This window comes from Bos indicus, chromosome 23 (genome assembly GCF_029378745.1).
Source record: "Bos indicus isolate NIAB-ARS_2022 breed Sahiwal x Tharparkar chromosome 23, NIAB-ARS_B.indTharparkar_mat_pri_1.0, whole genome shotgun sequence".
In the NCBI taxonomy this organism is placed as follows: Eukaryota; Metazoa; Chordata; class Mammalia; order Artiodactyla; family Bovidae; genus Bos; species Bos indicus.
Window position 1 is genome coordinate 13,495,530 of NC_091782.1, and position 17,625 is coordinate 13,513,154.

The 17,625-nt window shown below is 40.0% G+C and overlaps 1 protein-coding gene across 2 annotated transcripts in view; it reads left to right on the forward strand.

Moving 5' to 3' along the window:
- The window catches only part of ZFAND3 (zinc finger AN1-type containing 3), a 328,186-nt gene that overhangs the window by 267,868 nt on the left and 42,693 nt on the right, over window positions 1–17,625 (forward strand). The window contains exon 4 of one of the 2 annotated variants that reach the window (XM_019985979.2): window positions 7,011–7,076. The exons of the other annotated variant lie outside the window; for it this stretch is intronic. Within the exon in view, the coding sequence (XP_019841538.2) occupies window positions 7,011–7,076 (66 nt within the window). The remainder of the gene's footprint in view (window positions 1–7,010; window positions 7,077–17,625) is intronic. 2 annotated transcript variants of the gene reach the window in all.

A 17,625-nucleotide genomic window follows, 5' to 3' on the forward strand; every position in this document is an offset into this window, starting at 1 on the left:
ATTGTCCAATTATCAAAGCTGGGATGTATTATCACTGCCGGTTACTTTTGCTGTCAATTTGTTTTGACTCAACTATGGTTCTGTTTGTGCTTTACTGTAATGTAGTGAATACATTGGATTGGGTTGTTAGTTTAACAAGCTCTCTAGAGAACACTTTCATGATGATACATGTTGAGATATGCTAGGTAGCCTTAAAGTTATTTGCGGATTTGCCAAAACCTACAGAAATTCATTCACTAGGAATTTTCAAAAGGATAAACCTTCAACCTTCAGATGAGGTAAAGATTGCATTTGTAAACATGGGAGAGTTAATTCATGAGTCCCAGCCAAATTTCTTCAGGGGATTTGATTAAACTAATTTCTCTCTGTTCTTAACAATTTTAGTAAATGAATTATTTTATGTCCTTTTAAACAAATATTCTGCTAGTTAAGCTGTTATTGACCCTTGTGTTTTGTATGGCTCACAGTATTGTATGAACTCAATGATCTTGGCCATACATCGAGCATCGAAATTTCCAGAATCAAGATCTGGGAATCTGTATTTTTAAAATTTGCCCTTGAACTTTCTGGATTCCAGAAATGTTTCTGTATTTTTATTTGGTGGTTGTTACACAAGTATATATGTTTAAAACCCTTTAAGGTATATACTTAAGATTTGTACACTTCATTCTAGTATTTCATTATCTTTATGTTAAACCTCAATTAAAAAAAGTTTTTAAAAAATGTATATTTCTTTCCTGATTTGATCAAGTCGCTTGCAGTGGTCACTTACTGAACACTATTAAAGTGCCCTTTGTCCATACAGTCATGCTGCTAAGTCACTTCAGTCGTGTCTGACTCTTTGTGGCCCCATGGATGGTAGCCCACCAGGCTCCTTTGTCCATGGGATTCTCCAGGCAAGAATACTGGAGTGGGTTACTATTTCCTTCTCTGATATAGTCATGCTGCTGCTCCTAAGTTGCTTCAGTCATGTCCGACTCTGTGCGACCCCATGGACTGCAGCCTACCAGGCTTCTCTGTCCATGGGATCTCCAGGCAAGAACACTGGAGCAGGTTGCCATTTCCTTCTCCAATGCATGTAAGTGGAAAGTGAAAGTGAAGTCGCTCAGTCGTGTCTGACTCTTTGCGACCCCATGGACTGCAGCCTACCAGCCTCCTCCATCCATGGGATTTTCCAGGCAACAGTACTGGCGTGGGGTGCCATTGCCTTCTCCCATATAGTCATGACCCAAGAATAAATGACAAAGTGAGTTTTGACCCTTGGGTTCATAAAACCTCATGGCAGAGACAGTGAAGATATATAACATAAAGCTTTATAGTTTGTGAAGTCTTTTTTTATATAGATGATCTCATTGACTTCATGGTTTATAGGCAATTTTATTATCCCCATGTTTTTGTCAAAAAAACCCCTAAGGATCACTTATGTGGGGTTACTAAGTAAAGATTAGTTGTAGACAGCCCAAAACCTATGAGACACTATAAAAGCAGTGCTAAGGGGACGGTTCATAGCAATATAGGCTTTGCTCAAGAAACAAGAAAAAAGTCAAATAAATAACCTAACTCTACACCTAAAGCAACTAGAAAAGGAGGAAATGAAGAACCCCAGGGTTAGTAGAAGGAAAGAAATCTTAAAAATTAGGGCAGAAATAAGTGCAAAAGAAACAAAAGAGACCATAGCAAAAATCAACAAAACTAAAAGCTAGTTCTTTGAGAAGATAAATAAAATTGACAAACCATAAGCCAGACTCATCAAGACACAAAGGGAGAAGAATCAAATCAACAAAATTAGAAATGAAAATGGAGAAATCACAACAGACAACACAGAAATACAAAGGATCATAAGAGACTACTATCAGCAACTATATGCCAATAAAATGGACAATTTGGACAAAATGGACAAATTCTTAGAAAAGTACAACTTTCCAAAACTGAACCAGGAAGAAATAGAAAATCTTAACAGACTCATCACAAGCACAGAAATTGAAACTGTAATCAGAAATCTTCCAGCAAACAAAAGCCCAGGACCAGATGGCTTCACAGCTGAATTCTACCAAAAATTTAGAGAAGAGTTAACACATATCCTACTCAAACTCTTCCAGAAAACTACAGAGGAAGGTAAACTTCCAAATTCATTCTGTGAGGCCACCATCACCCGAATACCAAAACCAGACAAAGATGCCACAAAAAAAGAAAACTACAGGCCAACATCACTGATGAACATAGATGCAAAAATCCTTAACAAACTTCTAGCAAACAGAATCCAACAACATATTAAAAAGATCATACATCATGACCAAGTAGGCTTTATCCCAGGGATGCAAGGATTCTTCAGTACCTGCAAATCAATCAATGTAATACACCACATTAACAGACTGAAAGATAAAACCATATGATTATCTCAGTAGATACAGAGAAAGCCTTTGACAGAATTCAAAATCCATTTATGATAAAAACCCTCCAGAAAGCAGGAATAGAAGGAACATACCTCAATATAATAAAAGCTATATATGACAAACCCACAGCAAACATTATCCTCAATGGTGAAAAATTGAAAGCATTTCCCCTAAGTTAGGAAGAAGACAAGAGTGCCCACTCTCACCACTGTTACTCAACATAGTTTTGGAAGTTTTGGCCACAGCAATCAGAGCAGAAAAAGAAATAAAAGGAATCCAGATTGGAAAAGAAGAAGTAAAACACTCACTGTTTGCAGATGACATTATCCTCTACATAGAAAACCCTAAAGACTACACCAGAAAATTACTAGAGCTAATCAATGAATACAGTAAAGTTGCAGGATATAAAATCAACACACAGAAATCCCTTTCATTCCTATACACTAACAATGAGAAAACAGAGAAATTAAGGAAACAATTCCATTCACCATTGCAACAAAAAGAATAAAATACTTAGGAATATATCTACCTAAAGAAACAAAAGACCTATATATAGAAAACTATAAAACACTGATAAAGAGAACACAAATAGATGGAGAAATATACTATGTTCATGGACTGGAAGAATCAATATAGTGAAAATGAGTATACTACCCAAAGCAATCTATAGATTCAGTGCAATCCCTATCAAGCTACCAATGGTATTTTTCACAGAACTAGAACAAATAATTACACAATTTGTATGGAAATACAAAAACCCTCAAATAGCCAAAGCAATCTTGAGAAAGAAGAATGGAACTGGAGGAATCAACCTGTCTGACTTCAGGCTACACTACAAAGCTACAGTCATCAAGACAGTATGGTACTGGCACAAAGACAGAAATATAGATCAATGGAACAAAATAGAAAGCCCAGAGATAAATCCACGTACCTATGGACACCTTATCTTTGACAAAGGAGGCAAGAGTATACAATGGAGAAAAGACAATCTCATTAACAAGTGGTGCTGGAAAAACTGGTCAACCACTTGTAAAAGAATGAAACTAGAACACTTTCTAACACCATACACAAAAATAAGCTCAAAATGGATTAAAGATCTAAATGTAAGACCAGAAACTATAAAACTCCTAGAGGAAAACATAGGCAAAACATAAATAAATCTGACATAAATCACAGCAGGATCCTCTATGACCCACCTCCCAAAGTAATGGAAATAAAAGCAAAAATAAATAGGACCTAATTAAACTTTAAAGCTTTTGCACAATGAAGGAAACTATAAGCAAGGTGAAAAGACAGCCTTCAGAATGGGAGAAAATAACAGCATACGAAGCAACTGACATTTAATCTATTCAATTCCAGAAAAATAAATGACCCAATCAAAAAATGGGCTAAAGAGCTAAACAGACATTTCTCCAAAGAAGACATAAAGATAGCTAACAAACACATGAAAAGATGCTCAACATCACTCATTATCAGAGAAATGCACATCAAAACCACAATGAGGTACCACTTCACGCCGGTCAGAATGGCTGCTATCGAAAAGTCCACAAACAATAAATGCTTGAGAGGGTGTGGAGAAAATCTAACCCTTTTATACTCTTGGTGCAAATGCAAACTAGTACAGCCACTGTGGAGAACAGTGTGGAGATTCCTTGAAAAACTGGAAATAGAACTGCCATTGCTGGGAATACACACTGAGGAAACCAGAATTGAAAGAGATACGTGTACCCCAATGTTCATCAGAGCACTGTTTATAATAGCCAGGACGTGGAAGCAACCTAGGTGTCCATCAGCAGACGAGTGGATAAGAAAGCTGTGGCACGCATACACAATGGAATATTACTCAGCCATTAAAAAGAATACATTTGAATCAGTTCTAATGAGGTGGGTGAAACTGGAGCCTATTATACAGAGTGAAGTAAGCCAGAAAGGAAAATACCAAAGCAGTATACTAACACATATATATGGAATTTAGAAAGATGGTAATGATAATCCTATATGCGAGATAGCAAAAGAGACACAGATGTATAGAACAGTTTTTTGGACTCTGTGGGAGAGGGCGAGGGTGGGATGATTTGGGAGAATGGTGTTGAAACATGTATAATATCATATGTGAAACGGACTGCCAGTCCAGGTTCGATGCATGAGACAGGGTGCTCGGGGCTGGTGCACTGGGATGACCCAGAGGTTGGGATGGGGAGGGAGGTGGGGGGGGGGGGGGCTTCAGGATGGGGAACACGTGTACACCCGTGGCGGATTCATGTCAGTGTATGACAAAACCACTACAATATTGTAAAGTAATTAGCCTCCAATTAAAATAAATTTATTTTAAAAAATAAACAGCTGACCAAAAAAAAAAGAGTAGTTGTAGGACTTAACTGCTTTTTTTCCCTGAAATAAGAATTATTCATTTAACAAAAGAACAAAAGCAAAAGCGGAAAAAATCACACAAGGGAACAGAAGCTATAACATTTTATGGAGCTACAGAGCTAGTGCCCGATGGGTTTTGAGGATATGGGGTCTGTGTTAGTTTTCCTTGCAATCAGTGTCTCTCCACGTTGCTTATTTTCGTATCACTGGTGGCACCCCACTCCAGTACTTTTGCCTGGAAAATCCGATGGATGGAGGAGCCTGGTAGGCTGTAGTCCATGGGGTCGGTCGCCAAGAGTCTGAGACAACTGAGCGACTTCACTTTCACTTTTCACTTTCATGCATTGGAGAAGGAAATGGCAACCCACTCCAGTGTTCTTGCCTGGAGAATCCCAGGGATGGTGGAGCCTAGTGGGCTGCCGTCTGTGGGGTCGCACAGAGTTGGACACGACTGAAGTGACTTAGCAGCAGCAGTGCTCATTTGGACCTCTGGGATTTTAGTATGTTAAGCTTTCTCTGCTGAATGTGACATTTGTAGAAAACTTGTAAGTTTTTCTTGCCCTCTTCTTTTGGTCTTTGTAACTTTTAATTTATTCTTGCCTCATTTTCAAATCCTTGAGAAGTATTTCCAGGTAATGCTGGCCAATGATGAATAATCCTTCTTCCTGATTACAGTTAGCATTTATTACTTGTTCCATATTCTTTGGCACTTGATCATTTTGCATCTAGCTCTTTATTGCTGTCATGTATTATTCTTTGTATAAGTGCACAAATTTTGTCTTTCTAATAAGATTATAAGCCCTCGAGCGTGAGACTCACCTGTGGTGACACATCAAGATACTCGCTAGGTGCTCTTTGACCTTAACAACATGCTTACTTGATTTCCCCACCTTTTACTGTTTTCTCTCTGTGTCTCCTTACACCCACTACAGTTTGCTGCTGTTTTGGGCCTTGGTATAGGAAAGAGTAGAGCAATGATGAACTTCTTTGGTGGGATATCTAGGGTCCTAAATCCATGGATCTTGGTGGCACAAACTCTGAGCTCTTTCATTTCCTCCTATTTTGATGAGTAACTTCAGTGATAGGAAGTCTGGTCATAGATGACATATTGTTGTTGTTTAGTCGCTAAGTCATGTCCGATTCTTTGCAACCCCAAGAACTGTAGCCTGCCAGGCTCCTCTGTCCATGGAATTTTCCAGGCAAGAATACTGCAATGGGTTGCCATTTCCTTCTCCAGGAGATCTTCCTGACCCAGGGATTGAACCCACATCTCCTGCATTGGCAGTTGGATTCGTTACCACTGTGCCAGCAGGGAAGCCCCGTAGTGATAAACAGTTATGCTAAATAATCATGTTTTCTTCATTCTAGTCACCTGGAGAGACTTTTCAAAATATCTATGTAACATTTGCTTGTGTGTCCCATTCCTTAATGATCATCACTATTGGCCCACCCAGTGCATGTCAAAAACTTCTGGTCTTCAAGTTTATAAGGTAACTTCCTGTTTCAGAAGGTAGGGTGTTGGAGTATATATCAATATCAGCTTAAGAATTTGTTTGTGGTCCTGATTCTGTAGAATGAAATGACTGCGTTTCAAGTCTTCACCCACTGACTGACTGTGTCTCTCATACTCTTGAATTATACCTATCCATCAGCTCCCTGGGCCACGAAAATTCCATGAAGGCCCTCTTTGTGTCATATTTTTATAATGAAACTAGATATTCTTTCTTGGTTAGCAGTGCTGTCTTTAAATATTAAAATGATCCTTATTTTTTCTGATAAGTAGTTTGTTCTTTAGGGAGGTTCCCCGCCTACTTTAAATAAGGCCAGTTTTGCAGTAAATTCAAAGGTGGGGTGACCACTGAGATAAACCTAAGAAGGAAATTCCTGCTTATTGCTGTGTGGAAAATTCATCTCCCCAAACTTATGGGTAATTTACTCTTACCCAGATGAAAATTCTAGTTAAAATTTTGTTCTTTAATATCTTAATGTTATGTGAGATTCAGTTTTTTTTTTTTTTTTAATGAAAATGATGTTACAATATAGAAAGAATATGGGCCGTTAGACTGAATTGCTGAACTAAAAATTAACCCACCACCACCATCACCATCTTCATCTTTTCCTACTGCTCCTCTTTATGCATGCTTACAGGCTGATCCCTTCCATTTTAGGTTTCTCTTTATCCAGGACAGCCCCTCTGGATATGCAGAGGATATGAACTGACTCTTGTGCCTGCCTTTCTGTTTCTAGGTGGGCCATGCACAGATACAGCTCATGTCTCGTTAATCACACCAACCAAAAGATCCTGTGGTACAGGTACGTACATCATTCTTACCTGGATTCATTCTTACTGGAATTATTCACAGGCATTAGCTGCTGGTTTTAATGTGGTGTCCTTGCCAGGGTGCTGTCTGATTTCTTCCATCATTTGTGAAGTGATGTATTATGTGCTTAGATTTGGGAATGGAGTGTGAGCCGAGGTCAGAGTAGTGCTCTTGGAGGTCAAATTGGCTGAGTTAATGCTGGCAGCTAGAACCAAGAAGGTGGACATCAAAATGTACCTACTTCCTAACGTCTGAAGGATGTTATTAAGGTCTAAAGCATGCAGAAAATGCAAATCAATGCCTAATATAGCTTGTGGCTAATTCGTGTAAGTCGTGGGCCCACTAAAAAAACACTACTTAAATAATGTGACTGAAGGGTAAATGAAGTACAGGTAATCAGCTTAACTGACTAGTATAATATCCTACTAGTTTTAGAAAATTATTTCCTTTCATTCATGTTAAAGCCACGGTGTGTACTGAAATCATTCTTTTCAGATACATGGAATATCCCAGAGATCTTTGTGCATCTGTGACATTTTTATTAAGCATGAAGTCATGAATCTTGTAGCTCTCTAAAGAGGGCTCAAAAGGCCTGTTGCTCCCTTACCCTGTAGCTTAATTTATTTTCAACAGTATTTGCCTTTTTAAGTAATGCTGCTTGCTATTTAAAGTATCTTAAGGATTATATTTGAAAGAGTCAAAATAATCATGTTTTTCTAAAGGTCGAAGTCAGAGTATTTTTCATAACTTTAAAAATCCTTTTAACTCCCTGGTGGAAATAGCACAAACCATCTCTGTGTACAGACTTACCCTGAAACCCCAGCCCCTTTAAATGCTCATGGTTTTGATGTTAAAACCTCAGGCAGGCCTGTCCGTGCTTGGTTTCAGAGGCGTTCAGCCTAGGCATTGCATGCTGAAGAACTTAATTTTATTCTCTTGTTCCCAATGACCAGTTTGCAGCAGGGCTGTGTGAGATAGTCCTGACCTGCTCCATCCCTCCTGTGTCCAGTCCCCAAGCTCCGCTGGGTAGTTCCTGATTGAGACAGAATAGAACTGCCCTGGGGTGAGAGCAACTGTCCTGCTTTGGCCAGTGGGCAGTTGAGCACCATCTTGACCCCAGCCAGAAACCTGAAAAACACACAGAGCCCTTTGATTTCAGATCCAATGTTTCACACAGTTACTCTGGTCTTGTTTTTTCCTTCCAGTCTTGTCCTCAGGCCAGGGCTTACTGTTCACACTACCAAGGTGTTCAGGTCACATCCAGGAATGAGTCTTGAGCCTGTTGGGTCTTCCTGAGGGTTTAGGAAAGGGACTGCACGCTCAGCGTAGAAATTCAAACTACTAGGAGCCCTTCCTGAAGGTCATGGACTCGTGTCCTTCATCTTCTTGGCAGATGTGTTTCATCCTTTCTGTTGTCGTACTATTTTGTGTATCTAAAAATAATACCATTAAGTGCATGCATTACCAGGCACCGTTCAATATTCTTTACATGCATGCATATTTAATCTTCATAACAATTCTACATGATAGTTATTCCTCTTTTACAGTTAACAAAGACAGGCACTCAGAAATTTAAATATATTTCCTGGGGTAATATTGCTGGTAAGTAATAGAGTTAGGACTTGACTACATCCTTTAGATCCTGAAGCCTGCTTTTCAATACAAAAATATTATTGCTTATCATATTTTATTGTAATTATGCTCTTAACTAGACAGTATAGAACATATCATTGAATGATATGGAGAAAGAGAAACATAGATTTGGAACTTATAACATGTAGTGACATAGTTTTTAAAACAGAATTCTAGAGCAGATCTTGTTGCAAATCCTGGCCTGGCTCTCTCAAAATGGGATTTTCAGTAACCTCTCAAAATTTGTTTATCATTTGTAAAATGAGGTGATAAGTCTCGTAAGTTGAAGAAAGAAAAGAAATGATACACATAAAGCTCGCATAGTAGATCTTCAGTAATGGTGGCTGCTCTTGTATTTTAGTCTTAACCATTAAAGATTATGTGTATAGTGTTGATAGCAATCAATAGGTGTTTTAGGCAGAAAGGAGTTAGAAGTATCAATACCAGAATGCACTGCCATACCTAGTATCATTAATTGATTTTACACTGATCAATTCCTTATTGCCTGTCAGTATTGCAGTAGGAACTGAAGGTAATGTTTTTAGATCTCCTTACATGAAATGGAGAGTGAGACACTGAGCCCTCAATCGCACATTTCCAAAGTCTTCCTTTAGGTAAACACATCCCTGTTAACTAGAAAAAGATGGAGAATTTCTGGCTTGGAAGAAAATTAATGCAATGTGCAGGTCATCTCCTAAAAAGCCGGAAGGAAAGTTGAGATTTCTGACTGAAGACATTAACGGTCATCAAGTTCATCTTGCTGTAGTTCTTCTCAAGTAGCTGGTCTGTGCCCCCCTCAGGCTCCTCAAGCTGGCCTGCTGTCTCAGCCTGAAATAATGGCTCTGACTCTAGAGGACAGGGCTTTCTGATTTTCAGAAGTAAATTAAATGATTTGCTTTGAGAACCACAGGCCAATTGTCTTTGTTTCCATCTTTTTGTCTATCCTGGAATCAGCGGGTTGACCATAGTGGGGATTCTGAGCATTTTCTTATAAATACAATACTTGTTACTGTTACATTGCTGGAATGTTCTTGTATTCTTAATGGCTGGATTCTTCAAGAATAGGACCCATGCCTCTAACACTTGCTCTGGTGCTTCCAGCACAAGTGACTGCAGCTCCCAGAGCACAGGGCTTCAGGCACAGATGATAGTAAATAATTATTGTGGTGTCATTTCTTAGGAGCCATAGAGTAAACCCTCTGAATTAGATGTTACTGATCCCCTCCTAGCCAGGCTATCCATATAAGTTTGCCCTAAAGCAGCCTCCTTAATAATGATGTATGCTAGAAAAAGGATCCTTGGCTATGAAGTTCTTTTTGAATATATATATATATATTAAATATATGTATATATTGAATATATAGAATATATATATGTAGAATATATATTGAATATATATGTGTATATATGTGTGTGTGTGTATGTGTGTGTGTATATATATATATATATACACAAAACTTATATATGTAAGTTCTTTGAGGTGTGCAGGCTCAGTTGCCCTGTGGCATTTGGGATTTTAGTTCCCCAACCAGGGATGGAACCTGCATCTCCTGCATTGCATGGTGGATTCATGGATTCTTAACTACTGGATTACTGGAGAAGTCCCCTAGAATAAAGCTCTTTAAGTCAGTGGTCTCTGAAGAAGGGCAAATAAGGTACAGTATGTGGGGTGTGGGTAGAAAATCATAAAATCTCTTTATCTCAGCCTTTTAAAATTTCTGTTTTGCAGATTAGTTTCATAATTATATGTTAGCCCATATATACAGTTTAAAACCAACAGATATGCATACAAGTGTGTGTGCTAAGTTGCTTCAGTCGTGTCTGACTCTTGGTGACCCCATGGACTGTAGCCCATCAGGCTCCTCTGTCCATGGGATGCTCCAGGCTCTGAATGCTGGAGTGGGTTGCCATGCCCTCCTCCAGGGGATCTTCCCGACACAGGGATCGAACCCACGTTTCTTATGTCTCCTGTGTTGGCAGAGGGGTTCTTTACCACTAGTCCCACCTGTGAAGCCCACATACAAATATATTAGAGATACATGGCCAAGTATCTTAGATGGTGTGCATGCGTGCTCAGTCACTTCAGTCGTGTCTGACTCTCTGCAACCTTATGGACTGTAGCCCACCAGCCCACTAGGCTCCTCTGAACATGGGATTCTCCAGGCAAGAACCCACTGGAGTGGGTTGCCATTGCCTTCTCCAGGGGATCTTCCCAACCCAGGGATCAAACCCGCATGTTTTGTGTCTCCTGCATTGCAGGAGGATTCTTTACCACTGAGTCACTGGGGAAACCCCTATCTTAGATGGTAATGTGCACTTTAAAAAGGTTTGTGACTTCTTCAGTACACAGATCATTTTCTTTTTCGTACTTCAAAAATTAAGTCTAAAGATTAGCATTACACTCATTAATAAGTCAAGGCCCGAATGTAGTGTGAGTGGTTGATAAGTGTATCTCAGGTGACTACTGTTTGATCAGAGGGTGTTGCAACTTAGAGGGGTGGATGGCAGTGCAGAGTGGTGGGTTTATAGCCATCAAGTGAGAGAGGTTAGGGGACCCTTGAAGAAATTGTTCTCTGGTAACTGTGAGCCTGAGAAGCAGATTGCAAAAGGCAGCAGTTGTAGCAAGTGAAAGTTCAGTTCGTGTTTGTGAACTTGATGGGAAGGGGTTTTCTTTAGATGTTGGCTTTTAGTCACATACCGCGAGTGACAGTTCAACTCAGTAATCTTTAAGTGGAAAAGAATAGTGGCACTATGATGGTTTTGGTATTTAAGAGAGAAAAATTAATGAAGGTGTGTGCGACTTTGTAAGCACTCTGGGATGTCTGCAGTCAGCAAAGTTGAAAAGTGCTGCCAAGTCCAGGTTGCTTTTGGTTAGAATGTGAGAGTTAAAGTAGATCACACCTTCAGATTCCTAGAGAGAGCTAACATTGCTTTTAAGAGCTCAGAATGTTTTGCACATGTTCCCTTGTTAATTCTCACACCATTCCTGCCAAGAACAAGTATATTGTGAAGGAGAGTGTGCTTTTCTTAGCAACACACAACCTGAAGAGTCCCTTTGTCCTCATCTTTTCTCTCAAGTTATACCTTAAACCAAAACTTGTGATCTGAGCTATAGTCATCTCCTTGAGTCAACTTTTTGGGGACTGTATTTGGATATTTAGGTGAGTATCTTCATGAGGTCATATTTTTATGTTTAAAGTGTCTTGTGCGGAAGGAGGGCTTCCCAGGTGGCTCAGTAGTAAAGAATCCAACTGCCAGCGCAGGAGACATGGGTTTTATCCCTGGGTTGGGAAGATCCTCTGGAAGAGGAAATGGCGACCCACTCCAGTATTCTTGCTGGGAAAATTCCATGGACAGAGGAGCCTGGCAGGCTACAGTCCATGCAGTCACAGAGAGTCAGACACAGCTGAGCCACTGAGCATGCATACATGTGGGGAAGGAGGGAGGTTTGTTGCCTTTTCTTACGATCTCTTGTTTAAAGACGTGTAACTTTTTTTTTTTTAACTAAGACTTAATTTGCAGAGTTATAGCAAAAGAAATGTTATTTTATATTTTATTTGTCGGTGCTCACTGTTGATTAACCTTAAAGTGTAAGCTGTAATAGGCAGCTGGAACCATGCCTTGTCTTAAATTACCTGAGAGAATTTTGTCTCTCCTCAGCAGGATCCATACCTATGACCCACCCAAGAACTTCTGCTCCTTCCAGGTGTGGCATTAACCAGCTCTACCTCTAGGCTCTCGATTGAGTTTGTCAAGGTTGACTTTGTAGCACATAAGAAAGGGGAAATGGCTCCTTCCCTAGTTTACCACTCTTATGTGACTTTTTTCATTTTCATTTCATTTCTTTTTATGTCTGAGGTTAAAATTAGAAAAAAGTTAAAAGACAAGTTTACAGACTAGGTGGTACTGTTAACAGACTTTTGCTCCACTATATCTATATTCATTTTTCTCTTCTTCCAGCAAGTATGCTGAGTAAATAATATTCTTTCTGATAGACTTAAAAAATGATGGTTTAATTTTAAAATGCTGTGTGTATATTAAAAATGTGATTATAATTAGTAGAATAGCAAGTAAAATAACCATTTGTGGGACCATAAGGGAGCTGTATTATTGCCTGAGATGAAAGCAGATGGAACTAGAAACTGTCCTGTTAAACATCAAGGGAAGTGTTTCCAGAAAGTATCATCTTTCCACTCTGTTAAGAGGCATGCTAATTCATCTTAATGGTCTGTCCCTCGCCTGATCTCATCTCTTCTCTTCTCTCTTCTTCTCCTTTCTTTTCAAGGATGTTTATGCTTTTGGGTCATCTTCTTCGGTGTGATGAACAGTGATGTGAACTAGATAGCATAGTATTGTTCATTGTTTCCTTTTTTCCACAAAAACCTTTTCTGACTCACTTCTCTCAGGCATGCTGCTCGTGATATTATTTTTTGTTCTTACAAAGACAAGAGTAGAAACTCCTTTTCACCTGGGTGTTAAGATTGATGTGCTCAGCACTTTCCACTTCAGTGTTCAGATGCCAGTTAAAGGGAAATGTTTGATTGTCCTTACATTACCAAGAGGTTTATGTGAGATCTTTCAGATTGGTCCAGAAGCTAAAGGGTCGTAGTGTTAAATCAGAGGCAGCCCTATAAATCTTAGAAATACCTATGGTTGTGCACTTTATCTCCTAGTAGAGTCAATATTCATGGGAACAGTTCAGCCAGCGCATTTAATCCCAGAGAGCTGAGCCAGTGACTACAAACTGTATTGGTCAATGTCACACACTGTAGGTAACTCTTCTTGGAAGGTCTTCTCGAAGCTTTAAAGGAGGGAAGGTAGCTTTTGAGTGTGAGTTCAACTGTGTAGTTCAGTTCTTTTTGCATTCTTTCTTTCTTTTTTTGGTCCTTCAGGTATAGCTTTTCCCCTCCGGTCTGCAGTATCAGCATTTGAGATGGAAAATTAGAAATTTGACCTACTTATGTAATATGCAAGTTCCCATCAGGAGAATATTAGGGAAGATATAAACCTTTCATTTTTTATTAGCATTTAATGTAACCATTGAAGAAAGATCAAAACAGTAAATCTGTCATGGCAAGGGAAAAAGTATAAAAAAATGTTTTACCTTGTGCATGCATCATCTCGAGTCCTGAAGGAATTCATTTGACTCCTGGGGTGGGGGACAAAACGAATACCAAATATTTGGCAAGATTGCAGAAATTTCTCTAATCTGAAAGGTACCATCTTGCTATGTTTTATCATAGGAAAAAAGCCACAGGTTATTATGGCATCCACGTGACTGTTTACTGACAGTGGTTTTGGCCATTGAGTGGATAACTGGAAAGGGAAATGTCTGCTCAGTGCTTTTTCTTCTGGGGATTTTTTGGGGGAGTTGGGGGTAAAATTTCGCTTGATTTGTTGCACATATTAAAGAACAGAATTCAGGTAGCAAGGCTCATTATAATGAGATGTTTGGATACTCAGTATGTGAATAAACTCAGGTGAGTTTAAAAGCACCTCACACAATGTATAGAGTTCAGAAAAGTTTAAGGGAAGCTTACTGGTTTTCACTTGTACCCTGAATGAGAGTTAGGCTCCATTGCTGCCAGTTGCTGTGTTTGTGTTACAGACCAGCTGGACAAGTGTGTTTAAGTTTGCTGAACTTGAAATCAGAGGCTTGTTTCAGAGGCCTTGTTTAGGTTTTACTTGCAAGAAGCACTGGCTCCCCCTCTGAGAAAAGGCTGATTTAAGTGAATATCAAGCCAGGGTGCCAATCTTGTCAAGAGGAATTTTTGCACTTGAAGGATAAAAATGCACTCCAGTATAAAGAGAAAAAGGAAATGTGATGAGGTTTATTGCTATTTTATGTGTGTGTGTGTCTGTCCTAGGCTTTGGTGTGAGCTGCTTGTGGTCCACATGCTTTGTGTGAATTCAGGTTGCTTGGATCCATGAATGCAGTTACAGCTGTTTTTTGTTTTTGTTTTTTTTTTTTGCCATTATGGTCATTTATTTTATCACAGCTTGCACTCTTACCAAGGAGAAAAGCCCTAAACTTCCATTAATTAGCTGTTCTATCGCTCCACTGGGGCAAAATGCCTGAGCCAACACTATTTATAAAGGATACCAAGGGAATTTAAATTTAACACCCCTCTCCTCCTCTGAAACTGGACTTTCAGCCGAGTAGATTCTGCTCCATAGCACGTGTGTGCCTGCTAGAGGACAGTGTGTTGGGAACGCAGCTTTCCTGAAGCATCTTCCCAGGAGCGGGCAAGAACCACCGCAAAGCTGCACTATAAATCATCTGAGCCTCGCACTGATGCTGCCCATTAAGGAGACTTTTTTTTTTTTTTTTTGCCCTCCTCAGTTCCTGCCTGTGCTAATAGAACAGCGCATCAAGCAAGGCTGTAAATAAAAGTTATTACCTAATAGGTGGGTGCCGAAGTGGAACGGACAGAGCTGAGGCATGGAGCCCTTATTACTGCTCATCAGCAATTATAAACAGGAGAAAGTGTCTGGGACTTGCGCTGATGCAGCGAGGGCTAATAGAGGCTGAGAATGACACCAGGCCCTGATAGGATGATGTATGCTGATGGGTTTTTACTGCCTCATCGTGCTGCTTGCTTCCCAGACAAGTTGTGTTATCCGTTTTCCTGCTTGCTCATCTATCTGAAGAGGCAGTCCCATTGCCTCTGCTGCCAGCAGGTGGGCTGGCACTTATTCCTCATACCTGTGTCTGCTTCTGAGACACCCCCATCGCGAGGAGTTTCAGAAATATTTCATAATCATGGCCGATTAAAGCCGTGATCTTATTGTATTGCCTGCTGTCGTGGTTATAGATCACACCTTCCGAAGTGGTTGCTTACATGGGATATAGGACAAGCAGAGACCCTGTAGTCAGCCAGCCAGTCTAATACTTTATTAAAGGACTGCTGTGACAGTCCTGTAGTAGATGCTGTAGAAACATGCAAAAGAAGTGATAAGCATTCATCTTGCCCCTGGGAGCTTATACCATAAAGAGACAGAATAAGTACAGAAACATAAATAGAACTTATTCCAGCTTTAGAGAGCAAGAAATGTAATGTTTATTTTTAAAAGTGAGGACAGGGAGGATAAATTATGCTAATCATTAAGAACAAATATAATACAAATGTGTTTTTTTATACTTAGAATTTAGTGCCTTAGAGTCAACACGAGTGATTAAAGGGCTACTGGAATGTGGAGAGAAAGTCTAGCAATGGGAACTGTGTTTTCTGGTGAACAGAAAACTGCAAATACGACCTGGCAATGCTTTTGAGTAGCGGATAAGCACTTAATACTTGGGATAATTGAGATATAACTCTGTTCAACTTGGATCACTCAACTTCACTCGACCACAGGGATTAGACCTTTGAGATAGAAAAAATCTTCGCGGAGCACAGAGGAACGCTCTGAGAAGGCTGTGCCCGTTTGCTCCAAGACTTATGAGCATCTGGAGCTCAGGTGCTTGTCACTTGTGCCTCTAAGTGGATACGCCTCTTTATGCAGCACCTTCAGAACTGACCTATCAGGAGGCTTCCTGCGGTTAGAGAAATTGTGGTTTTTCTATGGAGTTCTCTGATGCCTTAAGTTATTTTAAAGAAGCCTGATATGTGATCATCTCAGTGTTACAGAGTCTCCTTCAGTATGCAAAATGTCTGAGTTGTGTGGATAAGTTTTTTTTTTTTCTTTTGCAAATTAATATTTGACTTAACCAAAGAACCATTCATTCAGAGTGCTGTGTGTATGGGTAGTGGCCAGCAGAATGGAGGAATAAAGATAACGCTGAGAAAAATGTTTTAAAATAACAAAAACAGGATGCAGTGGTTGATTAGAGTTGGCTGAAGAAAGCATGCAAAGTTATATACTCAGGGAACTGAAGAAAGAACAATGTCACCGATGGTAGGGAGAGAAAAACTGGTTGTAACTATTTTCAGTTCTTGATAAGTTAAAATATAGGTTATTGTAGATAGTCCTTGTAGGAAGTTATTAAATATAGACCTAGTGTGGAACTCATCGATCTTGAGGCAGTGATGAAAGGTGTGCAAGTGGGTGAGGCAAGGTGTCCAGAAGAACAGGGAGGGGCCGAGGGTTGTACTTAGGGAGCTGGGAAAGAGAAGAGGAGCCAGGCAGTTAGGAAAGCTAAAGAAGGGAGAAAACTTGATGCAGCATCATGAAAGATGCCCAAGAAGAGGGGCCAGGGTGTATGAGGACCAAGAAAAGCTGTTGCCTGTGCCTAGCAGATCACTGGAAAACCTGAAAGAAGTTAGTGTCTTATGGTAGGAAACCAGAGCCTGGTGGGGAGGTCATTAAAGAGACTTTTGATAACACGGAAATAAAAGCAGCAGACAAGTCATTCAGTTAAGGAGTTAGTTGAGCCATTAAAATAAATAGTTGAACCAATAAAATAATGGTGGTTGGTGGGAGACATGGGATTGAGCATTTCTTGGTGCAGAGGCGGTTAAGATAGGGAAACAGTTTGCTCTTGTTAAGATACAAAAGAAAAGTATATGAGGAAGAGAAAGAAATGGAAAATATTAGAGGAGGGGTAGCTCAGACAGTAAAGAACCTGCCCGCGATGTGTGAGACCCAGGTTTGATCCCTGGGTTGGGAAGGTAATGGCACTCCACTCTGGTACTCTTGCCTGGAAAATCCCAGGGACGAGGAGCCTGGTAGGCTGCAGTCCGTGTGGTCGCTAAGAGTAGGACACGACTGAGGGACTTCACTTTCACTTTTCACTTTCATGCATTGGAGAAGGAAATGGCAACCCACTCCAGTGTTCTTGCTTGGAGAATCCCAGGGATGGGGGAGCCTGGTGGGCTGCCGTCTCTGGGGTTGCACAGAGTCAGACACGACTGAAGCGACTTAGCAGCAGCAGCCAGTATATTTGCCTGGAGAATCCCATGGACAGAGGA